At 45.0% G+C, this 19,559-nt stretch overlaps 1 protein-coding gene across 2 annotated transcripts; it reads right to left on the minus strand.

The window, feature by feature from the left end:
* Positions 1 to 1,958: 1,958 nt before the first annotated feature.
* Positions 1,959 to 18,052, minus strand: SLC26A2 (solute carrier family 26 member 2). 2 transcript variants are annotated; one of them, XM_014891204.2, is made up of 3 exons: positions 17,932 to 18,052; positions 12,305 to 12,943; positions 1,959 to 9,439 (listed from the first exon to the last, which is right to left on the minus strand). In XM_014891204.2, exons 2-3 carry the CDS (start codon positions 12,929 to 12,931, stop codon positions 7,943 to 7,945), a joined length of 2,124 nt encoding a protein of 707 aa, XP_014746690.2. In that variant the 5' UTR covers positions 12,932 to 12,943; positions 17,932 to 18,052; the 3' UTR covers positions 1,959 to 7,942. The 2 variants fall into 2 exon arrangements, with proteins under 2 accessions (XP_014746690.2, XP_088030235.1); XM_088174109.1 differs by lacking the exon at positions 17,932 to 18,052 and having other exon boundaries at positions 12,305 to 17,810.
* Positions 18,053 to 19,559: the final 1,507 nt, after the last annotated feature.

Here is a 19,559-nt window from a genome sequence, read left to right on the forward strand (position 1 = left end):
TTTGTGTGGGAGGGCTCTGAACGGGCTGGAGGCCTGGGACTCCTTCCCCAAGCAGCCCCCAGAGCCAGGAGATGGGGCTGGGGGCTCCCACCAAGCCTGGATGGCAAAGGATTAGTTAATCCCAGCTAAGGCAGAGCCTAAAGCAGCTCAGGTAAGGGTGCTGCTGGCTGAAGCTGATGGCAGCTGTGAACCAGACTCGTTTTGCTGGAGGCAATGGTTGTTCTCTGCTTTTCAGGAGGAGGCTCCTGCAGGCATTCCCCACAACCCAGTGCTCCTTCCACTCTGTTGGCACCAACACAAAAATTGCAATTTGTGCACAGAGGTCCCCTCAGGTAAAAGGCGTCCTCAGGTAAAAGCTGAGCCATTTCGGGCCAGGAAAGTCTTTTCCATCACTCAAGGACACGTTTGCAGACAAAATGTCACAGGAACTGCCCAGAACTGCCCTCGCAGCTGCTCGCAGGTTTTTCTGCCTCTTACTGGTCATGACCTGAGCAAGCCACAGAAGCTGGGATGGAATCACAGAATCAAAGGGAAGGGACCCACAGGGACCATCAAAGTCCAGCTCCTGGCCCTGCACAGCCCCAAAATCCCAGCCTGGGCATCCCTGGGAGTTCTGCATCCATCCAAAAGCTCCTGGAGCTCTGGCATTCCTTGGGGAGCCTGGGCAGTGCCCAGCACCCTCTGGGGGAAAAACCTTTCCCAAAATCCACCCTAACCCTCCCTGGCACAGCTTCATTTATCTCAAGGGGCACTGAAACCCACGGCAGCAACTGTGCAAGGCTGAGTGTGTAACAGCAGGTGTTGTACCTACACCTATAGTAAAGTACAAGTAGCACCAAACCCGGCCATTCCCACATCCAGGAGTTCAGTCCCGGCCCACAGGAGGGTGCTGCTCCCTGGCACACGGCACAGCATTGTCCCCACAGTCAGTGCCCTCATTTACCTGGGCTGGGAAGTGCCCTGAGTGGGTGAGAGAACAGGGACAGATGTGAGAGAACAGGCACAGATGTGTGAGAACAGGGCCAGATGTGAGAGAACAGGGACAGATGTGAGAGAACAGGCACAGATGTGAGAGAACAGGGCACAGATGTGAGAGAACAGGGCACAGATGTGAGAACAGGCACAGATGTGAGAGAACAGGGACAGATGTGAGAGAACAGGGACAGATGTGAGAGAACAGGACAGATGTGAGAGAACAGGGACAGATGTGAGAGAACAGGGACAGATGTGCGAGAACAGGACAGATGTGAGAGAACAGGCACAGATGTGAGAGAGAACAGGGGACAGATGTGAGAGAACAGGCACAGATGTGAGAGAACAGGGCCAGATGTGAGAGAGAACAGGGGACAGATGTGAGAGAACAGGCACAGATGTGAGAACAGGCACAGATGTGAGAACAGGGCACAGATGTGAGAGAACAGGGGACAGATGTGAGAACAGATGTGTGTTTTCAGCTCAGGTGTGGGGAGGTGTGGTTACTGTGCTGCAAAAAAACCAAAAACAAAAAAAAAACAAAAAAAAAAAACCAAAAAACCAACCCAAACAAACAAACCCCCCAAACCAAAACAAACAAACAAAAAAAAAAACCCAAAACAAAACAAAAAAAACCATCAAAACCCAAAAAATAGCAGCCAAACAAAACAAAAAACCTCAAAAACTCCCCCCACAAAAACTCCCACAAACAAAAAAAACCAAAAAACCCTAAAACAAAAAAACCCTCAAGAAACACAAACAAACAAAACCAAAAGAAACCCCAACCAAAAAACCCTAAAACAAAAAAAAGAAAAAAACAAAAACCACGCCAAAACCTCCAAAAATAAAAAAGGAAAAAAACCAAAAAAACCCAAAAAACCTCAAAAATACCAACCAACCAAAACAAAAAAAATCCAACCCCTCCCAAACAAACAAAAAACTCAAACACACAAAACAACAACAACAAAACCTCAAAAAACCAAATCCTCATAAATCTCATCTTTTAATTGTGCTGAAGAAATCCCAATGATTTTACCAGATTGGACAGAAAATTCTCAGGCTAACAAATCTCCAGTGACAAAAAAAGGCACAAGAACAATTACAAATAACACAGGATGGACACAGAACATGAGACAACCTCTGACAAAATCCAATTTTCCCTACAAACATTTGGTGTAAAGTGATTTTTTTCTGCACTCCATACTATTTCCCCACGTTTTACACGTGTGAAATAACACAGAAATTATTTTGTATTATGTATTTTGTATTTCTGCTGACCAAGGGGATTTAATCCAGTCTTGAGTTTGGTTAAATTCCAACAAACCCCAGGCACATTTTGACGTTTTGTTTGTTCTGCACAAGATTATTTATAACTATCAAAAATTATTCTGAATTTTCAATTATTTTAAAAAAATCGTACCCCAGAACACACTAGAGATGATGTAGAGCAACACAAAACTAAAGACTCAAAGCATCATGTGCTTGTCATTAAAAAAAAAAAAAGAGATTTTACCTCTCCTTAAACCACGTTGGAATTGCATTTCAAATATGTTTAAAATCTACTTCTTGAAGGAAAAAAAAATCAAATATAAAAAATTGGAGCCAAGTTTCCTACCTCATGTGGAGCCTTTAGGACAATTTGGGAGCTGGGCTAAGTGCTGGCAGAGCTGAGATTCAAATATTTCAGCATAGAAATGAAAATTTGTTTCTCTATCCAATGCTGAAATATTTGATGAATTTGCACATCAAAGAATAACATTATGCCTTAGCTTATAGAATCTCTAGAAAATAAAATAGACAGGTGCTAATTATGCTATGAACTAAATATATATTTATTAAATATTTGCCATTTTACCTAAGCAGAGGCCTTGCTTTTAGCACTGCAATGATCTCCAAGGCAAAAGCAAGGCTCAGAATTCTTTCCACTTCAGATAGAATTTGACTGAAATTCAAATTTCAGGTTGATTTTCACACCAGCAGCTGATGCTCCAAAGGCTTATAAAGGTGATGGCCCAGTGTAATTAATTCTTGGGATTTAACGAGGTCATTCCCAGTGCAAACCCTTTTTAATGTGGAGAAATGCACCAATATTGGAGTTCCATCAATTTTGGAGCCCCAAACTCAACAGAACAAACCCAGCCACAAAAATACAAAGCCCCAGCACGACAAGAGCAGCACAGGAATATTTACATGCCAGCTTCATCTTAGCCATGTCCACAAAAAAAAAAAAAAGAAAAAAAAAATTAAAATTAAAATATCAATTACTTCAAGCATTTAATCACTTCTCCAAAGCAGGTGGAAAAAACCCAACCCACAACAGAAGATAATGCCCTGAAAGAGATTTTTGGCTGAATTTTCACCCTCAGCTGGAGTTAGGACAGAGCTCAGGCAGAGTTCAGCAAGCTCAGCACAAGGTTCTGGGCTTGGCTTAAACCCATCCTTAAACCCAGCACGATTTCCTGCCTGCAATCCTCACCTCTGCTCTTCAGCCCCACCAGGGTGGATTTGAATCTTTTGGGAAAAGAAAGAAGCAGAGACAAAAGTGTGACTGAGATTTCTCCCCGGAGGGAGCACCAGGACAGCCAGGTATGGACTGAGATTCAGATTAGACAAAAATAAATGACCATAAACCCCAAAATCTCTGATTTCTGCACGGGCAGCTCAGCACAGTGGCTGGTGGCAAACTCACTGTGGACAAAGGATGACACCAAAGGACAGAAATCCCATCATGAAAACACCAAATGGCAGAGATCCCATAATGAAGATACCAAATCACAGAAATCCCATCATGAAGACACCAAAGGACAGAAATCCCATCATGAAGACACCTCCAGGTTTCTCTGTGGCCCCTGGGCAGCACACACAGCTCCCCAAATCTGTGCCAGCCCCAAACCAGGCTGAAACTCCAGCCTGGGGATCCTCAGCCAGCAGAGTCCCCAGCCCTGGTTGTCCTACAGGATTGGGTTTCTACAGGATTGGGGTTTTTTTTTTTTTTTTCACTCATTTTTGGGGTTGTTTTACACTCATTTTAGGATTTAGATTTTCAGGAGCTTTGGCTTTCTCAGAAGATCATGCAAAGTGAGCAGCAGTCACATGGGACACCAACTCACACCATTTCTTCTGTTTACAGTCAATATTCAACGTCCTGAGGCAAAACACAGAGGCTGGGGTTTGGTCCTGCGGGGTTTGGTGGAGCTGCAGTGGCTTTAAAGGATCAGCATCACTAAATCCCAGCTGGGCAGTGTCAGTGTAAACCCAAAATCAGCACCTTGTGCCCATTGCAGTGCCTGGCCCTGTTTTGGGAAGTGAACTGAAAATGGTTTTTGTGTCAAAACACTGAGAGAAGTGAACCATTTCTTAACGCAGGTAATAATTCTTATTTACCACTCAGCCATAGCAGCAACACAGGAGGGGAAAACCAGAGGCTGGCATTGAGCAGGAGAGTGCTAAAAACATTCCCAGTACAGCTGAGCCTAAAGCTCTGTTGTTGTCCTTAATGAACCTGCTAATGATCTCTTAATTCTTCATTTAGACTGATAATTGCTGATGAGGACAACTGGGAATAGAGTTGAACTGATTTATACCAGTTTCCAGTCTGCCCTGGGGGTTGTACCTGGCAGGAAAATCCCTGCTCCAGAACTGATGGAAAACCCAAACCCAGTTATTTGGAGGGGCCCTCTTCCCATAGTTTATAAATTCAGGGGATGAGGGAAGGCACAGGCAGCAGTGAGAATGGCAGATTTCCCCTTAAAAAACCCTGGCACATGCATCTGGAAAAAAAAATTAAAAAAAAAAACCTTTAAAAACGTGGCACTGTTCATTTAAAACAGCAGAAGGCAGGAGAGCCCTGGCCAGGACAGGAATATCACAAAAGCATAAATAGAGATATTCAAATGCTGCATGAATCACACAGCAGCAAAATACAGAAATACACGGAGCTCCTTTAGAAAACAAATGCTTTAGAGGAAAAGTTTCCAATCAGTGATCCCCAATTCCTAAAGATAAAACTGGATTGCTTTAAAGGGTCCATAAAAAAAAAAAAAAAACAAACCAGCAAAATGTGCTACTCGCCAGTAGGCTCAAATCAGATTCATGTCACTGCTAAAAAAATGATTCCAGGCCTAAAAAGCAAAGGGCTGAAACCCAGTGTTCTAAGAAATTCCAGCTATAATAAGCTTTAATCTCCAGTTAATTCCCAAGAACTATTGCACTGAACTCTCTAGCAAATGTCATTTATTTCAGTTCCCTTTTAGCCAGGGCAGTGTGCATTAATAGATACTTATTAATGCTATGACCCCTGGAAGTTATTTTAAATAAGAATATTAAAAGCATTTCTTTTGGTTGTCTGCCTGATTTTGCTGTTGCATTTTAATAATTTCTTGTGTTTTGCTCGAAATGGAATTTGGAGGCTGCACAAAACGTGCTCCAGGTAATCTTCAGCACATCTTTTAGATATAATCTGATTTTATTACCTGGAAAAAATCATTTAATGGCTCTTTTATTGTGCTTTTATGTAAATAAATAACCAGGAGCCACAAACACACATCCCACTAATCCTTTTTGGAATTAACATTGCTATTCCTCCCTTCCTGGCAAAGGTAGGAATGGATTTGCAAAACCATCTTTTATTAAATAAAAGTTGGGAATTTAGTTACACAAACCTGTGCATGGTCACAGGTGAAAAAATCTCCACCTGGGCAGCATGGGGAAAGAGGAAAGAATTACCCAGAGCAGTTTTTATTTGACTTTTGTAGCACTCCTGGTTTTCCTGTGCTGAAATCTCCTCTCCCTGTGTCCTGCCCATGTCTCAGGGGAAAGGGTGAGAACAAGCAGCTGCAGGAAGGCAGGAATATTTGCAAGAAAAAAATAAAACATTTGTGCTGTCCTTCTTCATCAGCACTTGTAGCTCTGCTGCTCTGCCCTGTGGCAAAACAGGAGTTAAAAATTAGAGTTTCAAAACAGCATCGAGGCTTTTGTTGGAAGTTCCAGAGATTTTTTTTTTTTTTTTTTCTGATCATGTGAAGAAATTTTGCTGCAAAGGGGCCGTGGCATTGCCATCCCCGTGGGGACAAACCTTGGGGATCCTCCACACAAATCAGGTTTGGTTAAAAACAAAAATACAGCTTAAACATATAACAACCTAAAAAAACCTGAAATACAACCTAAAAATAGAACCCTTAAAAAATGGAATAATATAACCCTTTTATAGAGCTCAGCCCAATCCTCTCTGGCAATGCCAATTCAGTGATTTCAACTCCTCAAACTCCTCACCTCCCCCAGTATTTCTCTGCTGCTCTGGTGTCCTAAAAAACGCAATAAATTCAGTTTACACAAAAAGGATTCATCTTCCTGCTGCCTCATCCTTCTTTGAGGCTCCCAGAGTGAAGTGATCCATGACATTCACAGAAAGAAGAGAATAGTTACTGGTCCTTGCTCAACGAACCAATAAAACAGTTTAAACTCAAAATATCTTCCTATTTAGTAAACATGCCACAATTCATATTGTATTTTATGCCTTTTTTTTGGCTTCTGACTCATTGTTTTTTGAATGATTAAGGATGAGAATGTTGTCTGTACACAGCACCTTTCTATTTTAAAAGCTGTGAAGCACCTGAAATTCAGATTGTAAACTCTTCTGGGAGGAAAGCATCCTCTTCCAGGGATGTGTGCTGTGTACAGCTGGTATTCAGGAAAAGCTGGCAATCTCTCAATTCTGCCTTCACAATTGTGTTCTACTGCTGTGAGGAAAGAGAATCTTTTCCTCCCCTTGGATTTTAGCATGAAGAACAGGCACTCTTCACTTCCACATAATTTCAAATCAAAGTAAAAAGCTCTATTTACACTGAACTGGTTAAAAAAAAAAAAAAAAAAGTTCAGAAAAGAATTTTCCTGGCTCCTTTTTCAATGATCTGTGCACTCCCTTTGCATGAAGTCCAGGACAGAGCAAAGCCAATAAATTGATAGCCAATAAATCCTGCATTCATGCACAAAGTCTCTGTGACATGGACACATCTGGGCAGATGTTGGATAATCCATTTGTCCCTTTTCACTTTGGTGCCTGTGATTTTCTCTGTCTGGCATATCTAGAATGGACTTTTTTTTGGTTAAAATTAAAGAACTAGATATTTTCCATATCTAATGTCCACAATTCTAAAGAGCTCCTAAATATTAGGAAAGAAACAACTGGCTGACCATAAGAAGGAATCAGACTTCTAAAGAGTCATCCATGAAAAGAAAAAAATTTAAAAATCATTAAAATCAGGCTGGAGAGGTGGAATTTCCATGGGCACAGGCAGGTTTAGGTGTGTGGAGAAATGAGATAACCATGTCCTTGTGGCCTGGCTGAATTAGGAGGCAGTGCCAAAACCTCTGGAGGTGAGAGGTGCTTGGTTAAAAAAGATATTCATGAAGATATTTTCCTGCATGTTCAGGTTTGATTTCTCTATCTGAGATTCAAGGAGGTTGCAGAATCAAACAGTGCCCAGTAAAGACCAGAGCAAAGAGTCCCTGGCAGCCATTCCTTGGCAAACCCAAGTGGTGATGGAAAGCAAGGCCAGAATGAGGGATGAGAAATGAGTTGCCTCATTCTTCAGCTGGACAGGATGCCCAGCCTACTCCACAAAGCACTGCATCCTACTCCTACAGCCACAAGGACATGGTTGCAAAAAAAGCCTTGATCACAACTTCAGGGTGGAACTGAGACACAGAAAGCTCCAGAGAGGAGACACGAGATGAACAACTCAAAGCTCAGATTTGCCACAATCGAGGTAAGAACTTCCTTCCTCCAGCACCTGCTGTGGAATCCCCACAGCTGGCAGGTCAATCCAGAGAGATGGCACAGTCCCAGCGTGCTGGCACCACCCTGCCCTGCTCCCTGAGCACACACACACACACACAGACACACACAGAGATTGCACAGACACACAGCCCTGTTTGCCCAGCCTTTGTTCCTATCTCCTCTCTTTCCCACCTAGTTCTTGGAAGCACCGTGGCCCTGCGTGCCCAGGGCGAAGTCCACGGCCTGGTGCACGCTGTGGAAGAGCAGGTGCTCCTCCCCTTCTTTGAAGAAGTCCCCTCGGAGCAGGGAGCTCCTGACAGAAGGGTTGCACTGGGCCAGCAGCACGTGGACATCGATGTCCCCGTAGTCCTTGCAGACCTCCTGGAGCGTGCGGATGCCGGCCGTGTCCAGGAACTGCACGGCACAGCAGTCGATCACTATGGTGTGAAACCCCACAGCTTCCAACCCCAAATCCGTGGGGATGTCGCTCTGCTTGTCCCCAGACCCCTCCTCCTTCTCCTTGAGCATCCTCTTCTCCGCTTTCTTCTTGGCCGCCTTCACCCACACGGGGTTGACCCCAGTTTGTTTGTAGAGGATGGATTTGAAGCACTCCTTGTTGATGTAATACAGGGGGGCTTCAAATCGGAACACCACCACCCCGGGCTTGGTTTGCAGGTTCTTGTAGGCAGACAGGGACTCGTAGGTCTCTGACTCGGCCACCCAGCCCAGCAGCGGCGCCTCGGGGCGCTGCGTGCGGAAGATGACGCAGAGCATGGAGAAGCAAACCCCCACCAGGAGCCCGATCTCGGTGCTGATGAGCGCCGTGGCCACCATGGTGACCCCCCAGATCACCGTGTCCACCTTGCTCAGGTGCCACATCTTGGGCAGGTCCCTGAACTTGCGCAGGGCCCCGCGGAGGTTGACGATGGTGATGACGGCGAGGACGCATTTCTGCAGGGAGTAAAACAACGGCGCGATCACAAGGAGCACTAAGAGGATCACCAAACTGGTCACCAGGCCGGACATCTGGGTCCTGCAGCCCGTGGACTCCTTGACCAGGGTCTTGGCAAGAGCAGCACTGGTGGTGAAGCAGTGGAAGAAGGAGGGGATGATGTTGCAGAAGCCGATGGCGTACATCTCCTGGTTGGCTCTCACCGAGTAGCCGTGCTTCTTGGCGAACATCTCCGAGAGGGACACGGTGATGGCAAAGCCAATGATGGCAATGGGGATGGCATCCAACGCCACGTTGGGAATCAGGGCCCAGTCTGGAGGCCGTGGTGGCAGGAACCCAGTGGGGATGTGCCCGGAAATGCTGGAGCCGTAATTCTCTCTCAGCTTCCCAAAGTGAGACGCCAGAGTGGCTGCCACAACCACGAAGAGTTCCACTGGGATGGGAGCCTTGAGCTTGGATTTGAAGCGTTCGTTCAGCTCTTTGGCCGGGATGAGCACCAGGAAGCACAGGAAGCTGGTGATGAGGTCGCAGAGGTTGGTCCTGTGGATGCTCCTGAAGATGTTTATCCAGGTGGTGACGAGGGAGCCGATGCCCCCGCTGCGAGGGATGTCCAGGCCCAGCAGGTATTTGACTTGTGAGGTCAGCACAGTGATGGAGGCCCCTGTGACAAAGCCACTGAGCAGAGAATCCGACAGGTACACGGAGACAAAGCCCACCTGGAAGAAACCCATGGCCACCTGGAAGGAATCAACCACACACAACAGGTCACGACAGAAATTCCACAGATTTTATCAGCTGGGATTAAAAAAAAAAAACAAAAACAACATTGGGCATGGCCCTGAAGGGTGAGGCGTGGTCTGAGCAGGGAGAAAAGTCTCCAGTATTCAAACCAGGCTTTTTTGGGAGTCTTCTAAATATTTCTTGTTTGCTCTCCTAATTACCCAGATGGGGAAAAAAAGAAAACCTAGGGAAAAAAACCAAACCTAAACCTCACATTTGAAGCACTGCCTGCTTTTGCCATTTCTCTTTCGGTTCCTCTAAACTCTGTGAACTTTGCAAGGATCTAAAACTTTTCTGGTGGCCTTTGTCTACCTTACACTGGAGTTGAGAGCCTGCAATAAAACCACAGCTTTGTGGGTTAACAACTGTCCTAATAACTGTCCTCTGACTCACAAAGTCTGCAATGAGCTGCAAACTCTGCTGCAGGTCATATAAAACACAGATAACTGGGAACTCCAGGAGAATCTCAAAGAATTACTGAATTACAAAGAATTCTCCAAGAAGACAAGGCAGGTTTGGGAGCTGGACTGGCTGAAATCAGCTCACAGCTCTCACAAAGGCTCCCTTATAGCCTTGATAATTAATTCAAGGTTGATCTAAGTGTAAAACATTAATAATAATTAGCTAACCTAGTTAGGCTGTATTAACTGGTGGGAGAAGATTTGCTTTTTATGATTTGATTGTAAAGTTTCTGATACAAAGAATATGTGATTTTGGTTGAAAAAAGAAAATTTGAGGGTGTTGGCCTTTAGAGAATATGCTTAATATTCAGAGGGACAGAAGATAAATTAATCTGATTTCTTCAGATAAAGAAACTTAACTGTATTTGTACTTGCAAAGAATAATAAGTACAATTCACAACTCCAAAACTGCACCCATCCCACAGGGATGAAAGATGAAACCCAAAATTCAGCATAGCCTGAGAGGCCCAGAATATTTCTGAAATAACTCAACACGAACTTGCAGTACAAAAAGTTCCAGGTTGTGCCCAAAACCTGTGTTTTAAAGTATCACAAACATGTTTTGCTCCCCTCCTAGATATTTTGATTGTCTCCCACTCAACCCTGGACACATGAGAACAAATGAATGTGAACTCACAAACTCAAATACCTCAGCTCTGCAGTACTGCAAAAAAAATAATCCCATTCTGGTTAATGAATAAGACTCTAAAAACAAAGATACCTGCTTTAATTTAGGCAAGCTGTGAGTTCTAGAAAATAAGTAGAGAATGAATAAATATAAAATATATTGGATCCTCTCAGCAGAATCCTTGCCATGCAGTAGCATTGGTTTGGCTTCAAATGGGCAAACAGCAAATTTTTAAAAGCACATTTACAAATAAAAGGGAACTGGAGATACTTTTACTGTCCAAATTTTTCCTTGTTAAAGGCAAATGATTAAAGACTGGAATTAGGAGCTGATTTTGGCCTGATGAAATGGGGTCTAATGCAAAAAAAAAAAAATTAAACAGAGCTTCAGGCCACAATGAGGAAGGTGGTGAGCAAACCTTGAGAGCTGGAGGTGCAGGTCCTTAGAGTCCCCAAAAGAGAAACAATGGAGGCAAGAAAAGCTGTTAAAAAATGGGGAGCACTCCCTAAAAGAGAAGCAAAAAGAAGAAGTGCAGGCAGGAAATTCTGTTAAAAAAGGGGGAGAGCACCCAGAGGAGTTTCCTGCACCACAGTGACCTCCAGCCCCGAGGTGCAGATTGAAGATATGTGCAAGCCCAGCAGGATGGGGACATTCCCTACAGAAGAATTACAACTATTTGCACACCACACCTGCCTGTCTGTGGTATATATAGGTTAAAACTTCGTGAAAATGGCCTTGTAAAATCAGGTGTTATTACTGTTTTAACTGAATTAAGTTAGCCTGTTGGGTTTCTGTGAGAAACAAATTCTAAGGATGAAAAATCAATTTGCATAACAATCTGTTCTTGTGAAAAAAACAAGCTGCACTTACAAAAATAAGAATTCTATCTCGTGAGAATCTCTGTGAAGCAAATATGCAAACTATCTAAAATCAGCAAAGTTTGACAGACAAATACAATAACCCTTACCAATTAATGAACTGAGTTTCACTAGATTACTAACCAAGTACATTCAAACACAGTGCCTTCTAATGCCATATAAAAATGAACTTTCCACAATAAAAAATTAAACTATTCTGCACAAAAAAAAAACCCCAGATGTTGTGTTGAGTCTTTGTCTTCTTTTTGCCAGGGTTGGGATTGAATGTGTCAGATGGTATTTCTTGTTTGGACTCAGATGTTTATTATTTCTTATCTATTTTACAGTCTCATAAACAGAGTTCTACAGCACTTCAAGCTAACAAACTAAAAATGGAGCCCTATCTCTCTCTCTCTCTCTACGAGGCTTTTTAAGGATAAACTGTCCAATTAAGAAGTGACACCTCAATTATTTTTACTTTTCACCCGATAACCAATCACCCGTGGCCTGCAATGTGGAATTTTCTATCCAATTACACAATATCACCCAAATCCATGAAGAAAAAGGACAAATCTCTGCCCTAAAACCTCAATCTTGCTTTATATATATATATGACTATATTCTAAAACCTTAAAATCTATCTTTTCCACCATGTGATATCACACACTTCTATTCAAACTACACACCCATAGCTTCCACAATGGAATGACAGGATTTTCTCCACGGCCTCGGTTTTAATGCAGTGTTTTCTTGGGGGTCAGTTCCTGCCAGCAGAGAAAATCTAAAATTCTCAGTGGCCAGGGTTCCAAGAGATGTCTCATGTCATTTTGATGTCTGAGTGAGGCCAACAGCAGCCGTGTGTCCAGCTGTGTTTACCTGGTAAACTCCAGAGATGAAGGTCACGGTGGCAGCCACGGCCATGGCGTAGCAGCTTTTGTCACACAGCAGCTCTGTCCCGTTCCTGCTGCTGTTCCTGTCCCCTGCTGGGCCTGGCAGGGCACTGAGCACAGCTGGATCCAGGTCCAAGCCAGCTCTTTCCACCTCCCTGTCCACCACCTGCCCCAGCATCAGACAAACCACCCCGAAGATGCTGACGGAGATGTGGCGGGAGGTGCCGAAGATGCAGTAAATGATGCAGGAAAAAAAGGAAGTGTAAAGGCCATAAATGGGCTCCAGGCCTGCCAAGAGAGAGTAGGCAATGGATTGTGGCACCAGCAGGACCCCCACGATCACACCAGACATGATGTCCCCCAGGAGGTACTCCTTGAGTTTGTATTTAGGAAGCCACTGTAAGATGGGGAAAAACCCCAAAAAACAATCTTTAATTTTGGCTGGGGTGCAGCTGCAAGTTTTCTTTGCTTGCTTAACCAGCAGAGCCTTCATGTCCCTTTTCTTCTCTTGGGGTTCCAGGAATATTCTGTGATGGAAATTGCACTTGGCATCATCTCCTTCTGGCCCTTCCATCACTGCATGGATGTTGTTGGTCTCTGTCATTGCTGCCATGACCAGGGCTCACTGAAAACCCAAAGAAAGACCATTAAACCAAAAACGAATGTAAAACATTTCCATAATGCTCTGTTGTTGTCATTACTGAACGTGCTAATGATCTATTAATTCTTCATTTAGACTGATAATTGCTGATGAGGACATTTGGGAAAAGAGCTGAACTGATTTATGAACATTTCTGAAAAGCAAGGGCTGAAACTCTCAGCTCAGCTGAGACAAAGCAATTTCCAAGCAAACTGGGAAGGAGCCTCGTCCCTGCATCCCTGTGAAGCGAGGAGTGACCTTTCCAGGAGCGCTGCTGGCAGTGTTGGGAAATGGGCAGGAATGCAGCAGCGCTGCCTTCCTGGGAGGATTCCTTGAGAAAATCCCTGCCTGCAGCCAGCTCCACCTTGCAAAGCCAGGCAGAGGGGTTATTGTAGTGCCACAGCCACTCCAGTTCATCTGCTGAAAATTAACGGCAGGTAGGACATTTCCAGCAGAGCACAGCTCTTGTGGGTTGTTTTTTGTTTGTTTTTTTTCTTTAATGCAGTGATGCCTGCCAAATACTGTAAAGGTTGGTTACCTAAGCAGTGGCTTTTTTACAATAACACACGGTGAAAAAAGCAATTCATACTTTGGAAAAGCTGGTTTTACAAGGAAATTGCACCTGATCAAAATAATGTACACAAGTGGAAAACATATTAATGGGCACAATGACAGGTAGGTGGGACACTTCTGCTGGAACTGGTGCTCCAGTCCAAGCTGCCCATAGACAGTAAAACAGGGTAATTATACCAATAATTTAATACTGGGAACATAGTGCCTGACTGGGAAAGAGAAAAATCTCTATGAGACAAACCTGAATGAAAGTTGAGTGCACCAAGTGACTGCCAGCACTTACACAGCTCTCCCACCTTCAGAAAACATCCAGGATTCTCCAGAAAACTCCTTAAGCCCCAGTACCTGGTACCACCAGCACAAGGAGACCATTTCAGCCAAAACTCGCTGTTCTGGGGGGGTGACCCAGCAAGAGAACCCCGAGATTTGGCACTGCCAGGCTTCCCTTGCTGGCACTGCAGTCCCAGAGTGCCAATGACAACATGGATTTTATGTGCTGCTCACCTCTTCTCTGTGCACTGCAAACACCAGCCAGACCACTGCCCATGGAATGTTCAGTGCTGAATTAATTGCCCAATTAATTGTCCAATTGTCCTGAATTAATCGTACCAATTGATAAATTGCTCCTGGAACTGGCAGTGCTAAGGATGCCACTTGGGTCTGCCTCAGAATGTGTACATTTAATCACCATTTCACACGTAGTTAGAGCATCCCAGAACTGTGGAATCATTCAGGTGGGAAAATCCCTCTGAGATCATCCAGTTCAACCACCCCCAGCAATGCCAAAGCCTCCACTAACCCATGGCCCCAAGTGCCACATCTACAAATCTTTTAAATCCCTGCAGGGATGGGGACTCCAGCACTTCCCTGAGCAGCTGGAAGAGCCCTACTGGCACAGAAATATTTCCTAATTAAAAACTCACTGCTAGCATCCCTGCAGTGTGACTTTCCCAAAGATATGGGAGGGAGAAGTGAGAAAAGTGATTTTGTGTGATGCCTGCTGCCTTGGGACAGCCTGAGCAGAAGGAACCCACAAGACTAGAACCAACTACAGAACTTAATATTTAGAATGGCTTCTTCAGAGACTTCTAGAAGCAATTAGAAAATGATTCCACCCAACTAATCCAAGTGTCCCACCTCACACTGTGGTGTCCTTGTCCCTGGAGCTGCAGGTATCTCTAAAGCCAACACAGAGCAGATGCTGACAGGAGCTACCAGGGAGGAGTTTCTGTTTTATCTCCTGCTCCACGCTGGGACTCCCAAAGGTGTTTCAATTCACCACACACCCACACAGGGAGCATCTCTTTGGTGGCTGAGCTCCTGCACCCTCCCAAAAAACCACAGGCACTCTTTGCTGGCTGTCCCAGGAGGGTTTCAGCCCCAGCCCCATGGCACAGCAGGGATGGATTTGCTGTCTGATAGGGGCTGTATCCTTCCCTGCTGTAATATCCCATAATATCCCAGGATCACTGAGGTTGGAAAAGCCCTCCCAGCCCACTGAGTCCAAGCTGTGCTCAATGCCCAGCTTGTCCCCAGCCCAGCACAGAGTGCCACCTCCAGAGCCACGTGAAGAATCAGGATTTTTAAATGAAAAAACTGCACTGCAAGAAGGGGAATGCTGAGGATGATACAGGGATCACACCTGGAGGAGACCCTCACCCCTACCTTGCAGATTTCCAATCTCACCCACCTGTACAGGACTGCAAAGTGTGCTCAGGGATGATTTACAGCCCTCACAACCCCCCTAAATACACAGTGAGAACCAAGGGAGTATTACAAAAGCCTGGGTCAGCTCTACCTTGCAAAAGCACATTGTGGAGCTGTATTTGCTCAAGAAGTTTTATTTGTTTTATCAGCACAGTTACAAATCAAAAAGTTTCTCACCCACCCAAAGCTCAGCAAATCAAAACTCTAAAAGCTGAGGGGGAAAAAAATTAACCCAGACTAGTTTTTGTGTGTAGCAATGAGTTTGTTTACTGAGATTTTAGTAAATATGCAAATCCTTCTGATTCCTTCTATGCCTCCTCCAAGACTTGCAGGCAGCTCACTCAAACCTGGGAATTTTAAATGTGCCAGCATAAACCCCAGAGAGCTCAGTTTGGTGCTGCTGTAAAACATCTGCATGGGAGGGGGTGCCTGGGTTTCACTCATGTCCAGACAGTAGGGAAATGCTCTAAGTAAAAACCTTTTTGGCTCCAGAACTCTGAGCACATACTGGCTCTTTGTGCTGACTTGCATGACAGCTTTCTCTCCGTGGCATGAAAAGGACCTTTCACCACACAGTCCCTGCCCTTTGCCATGTCAGGATAGCAGGAAATGACACAATTTCCAACACCCATTTCACCCTTTTTTGCCTCAAAGTGCTGCCCTGTATTAATTTTGTAACCGTTAGCCCAGGCTTGTTTAATAAAACTGGGTTTTGTTCTTAAACAGAAAAAAACCCAACCCTGAGAAAACCCCTTTGGTTCATGGTTTGGACACTGAAGGACATTCTGCACATTTAATTTGAAAAAGGAGCTGCTGTGGTTTTTATTCTGAAAGCTGCCATTTACACACAACCTAGAATTCACTTTTATAACTCCCTCTGGTCTTTCAGGGGGTGTCTCATTGCCACAAACTTCGCTTGAGACAAAAAAAAAAAAAAATCTGCAAGACAGAACTGAGGAAATTACCAGTATCTGTTATCAACTGACTGCCATAAAATAAAGATACAGCGAGGTCCTGCAGTCTGTAAAAGTCATCAGATCTCCAGACTATTTCTGGAGCCCATCTGGGCCCTTCTTTCTGATCCCATGATGTGGCAGCACCTGCCTGGCTCCTGTTTTTGGGGGAGCACTACCTGCAGCCCAGGGCTGGCTTGGACTTCATCCATCTGTGGAAGATCAGAGTCACCTTGAGAGCAAGAGAAAAATGGATTGTGAAGCTCACTCACCTGCTGAAATAACTACTGCAAGGTGAAACTTCAGGTGTGAGCACTTCAGAGTAGAAACTAAATCAAAAGTATTCTTTCTACAACACCCATCTCAGTTTTCCTTAGTTTTCTACATTTGAATTATCACTGTTTGTGATCACCCCCCCACCCTTATGTGCCCATTGCTACACAGGAGAATTTACATGCACTAAAAAAATAAATCCATGATCTAAAAAGACACGAGCATTTTCTGGAGAACTGTAAAGGAGAAGCATGTGAATCAGAAAGTTCCACATAAACTGAACCAGAGCTGGGCCCTTAGAAAATGCCCTCCCTAAGAATAACAGGAAAGCATACCACAGCATTTTGACAACTAAATGTTTGACCTTTCTCTTGCCTAACAATGGCCTTTTTCAGTTAATATCTTTCTTGTTGTGGAGCAATAAGGAAATTCGATATTATGCTGATAATACCCAGACAAGCAGGAAAACACTGCCTGCACCTCGGAATTTGACAAAATCCTTCATATCCTCCAGCAAAACATTCAAGCCACAAACATTTGCTTCCACAAAGGACTGAAAATAACATGAATAATGAAAACCACCTTTAAGGAACACATGTGGAAACAGAGCTGCCTCACTTCTGCAGCCATCCACTCAGGTGGGAAAACCTGCAAAGCCGGACAATAAAACTTGGTTTTTGTGAATTATGGGATCTGCTCCTACTCCAAACATGGGATCTCGCCACTTCTAGCGAGCAGCATTTTTGGGGAAGATCGCATGGAATCGGCTCCCTGCTGGCAGGGATATTCCAGGGAAGTTGTGTCACCTCCCAAGGGCAGCTGAGCTGTTGGCTGCTCTGCCCTGCCCGAAGCAGATCCCTGCAGCAGCTCCATCCCACCCGGATTTCTTATGGAGAGTTTGCTCTTCCAGCGAGTTGTCCCCGTGTTAAGGCTCTTCTCCCAGTTTTTCTGTGAGCAGGGAAAAGTGGGACACGGAGCAGCTGTGCTGGGCAGTGAGGATGGGCTGAGGAAAAGCTGCTCAAAGCAATTTCCTCGGGCAGGAGATGCCAGCTCAGCCCAGGGCATCCCACACTGCCCGGGCTGCGAGAGTCCCAATGGAAACCCACCGGCACTGAGCAGGATAACGCAATCGCGTTGGTTATCGTGTTGTAATTAACACAAATTAATACAGTTAATAAAAACCTACAAGAAGAAACCCGCACGCTGAAACGGCGGGGTTTTGTTGAGCGCTTTGGGAGCCAAACCAACATTCACGGTCCCGCCAGAGCGAAAAGGAAAGTGAGAGCAATAATTTAGCTTTTAACGCAACACTTGCACCCTCGGGGTCTCACCGCCTTCCTACCCAGCTTCCCTATGGCTTCCAGGGGTATTTTCCACTCCTCCCTCTGGTTCCGAGGGGCCGAGAGGGGCCGAGCCGGACCCCGCTGTCCCCCGCTCCCTGCCCGCCCACCTTCCCTCGGCACTCACCGCCCGCGGCTGCCCGGGCACCTGGGGCGGCTGGGACCGACGGACGGACAGAGTTACAGAGTTACAGACAGAGTTACAGCCGGACAGAGTCACAGCCAGAGTTAGAGGCGGATGGAGGGACAGACAGACGGAGGGACAGACGGACGGAGCACCGCCCCTCCCCGCTCCGCTCCGGGCAGGCAGGGCCGGGCAGAGCCGCGCCCCTTCCAGCCCCCGCCCCGGGGTCACTTCCGAAAAGATTCGTGTACGGGAGGCCCGGGGAAAAAAGCTGCTCCTGGGTCCTTTACTTTGCGCTCAACCCTTTTAAATTGAATGTAAAGAGTTGATAATGTGAAGTGAAGTGAGATTAAACTTTGTGCAGGGACACTCTCTGGCGCCTTTTTGCTCTGGGGTACCGCCGGGATTCATTTAAAAAGCTGGGAAGGATGAAGAGTCCTTGGTAATTAAAAATCCCAGGTATCTGTTAAGTGCTCTGCTCTTATCTCTGGGCTGGAGATTCGAGGTCGGAGGGGCCATGCCCAGCCCTGTCTGCCTTCCCTTCCAGGTTGCACAGAAAAGCAGACATTTCTTCTTAACTCAAATATTACCCAATATTTGCATTCCAGGTGGAACCCTGAGCTGTCAAAAAAGCCCGTCAATACACAGTTGGAGCAAACGAAGCCAACTTCAAGCCTGCAGAATTCGTGCTCTTGCCTTGCAGGGTTAAGCAAATGCTGTAAATCTTACTGTAGAAATACTGAGAATTTCCATAGAAAACATTTCCCTTCTCCATAAGGATTTATTAGATGTCATGGTAACCAGAACAGGCAATTGCAATGGAAATAGAAGAGCTCCCTCCCTCTCCCCTGACTGTCCATTGTCAAAAACATCAGTGGCTGACTTCCCAATCCCTTCAGGGACTTCCACAGGAGTTTTCATTGAGTTTGAAGTACATGGTGACTCCAAGACAACCAGAGCAAATCCTTGGGAGGAGTGACATCTATGACAAAAGCATTCAAAACCTTTTGTGTAGGACTCTGCAGAATCCTAATAAGAAAGCAAAAACTCAAAGCCATGGGTGTTTCAGCATTTTCATTCTTGTTCTAGAAGCACAGGCTGTGGAAAAACTTGGATCATCCAATACATCATGTCTTCATGGAAAAAACAGGGAAATAATGTCTTCTTGGAACATGATATTAAAAGAAAAAAATCCCAAGCATTATTATTTTTCTGGACCCCCCCCCCCCCAAAAAAAATTAGGCTTTTTTTTTCTTCTTACTTTTAGACTGATTTTCTAAAAAATGGGTGGAAAAAATCCAAGCAATTATTCAAGATAATTAAATCTTTTCACTTCCAACTTCTTTCATCTTCCTGAGGTATATTAAGCTTTATGGTTAATATATTTCTGTGTTGAGGGAACCTTTGGCCTTGGAGAAATGTGCCTCTCATGCAGGCTCCTCATGCTCCAGAATCTCCTGCCAAGGAGCTGGGATTTGCTGACACACAAATTGCCAGTGTGTGCCATCTGCCCATCCCACTCAGCCCAGTGGCAAACCCACTGCTTCTCCAGATCACCACATCGTCTCTGGAGTATCAAATCTCCACAGACCACTTGGTCAGACTGCAAAATAATCCTGGAAATTGCTTTA

This window comes from Sturnus vulgaris, chromosome 15, assembly GCF_052056855.1.
Source record: "Sturnus vulgaris isolate bStuVul1 chromosome 15, bStuVul1.hap1, whole genome shotgun sequence".
Taxonomy (NCBI): Eukaryota; Metazoa; Chordata; class Aves; order Passeriformes; family Sturnidae; genus Sturnus; species Sturnus vulgaris.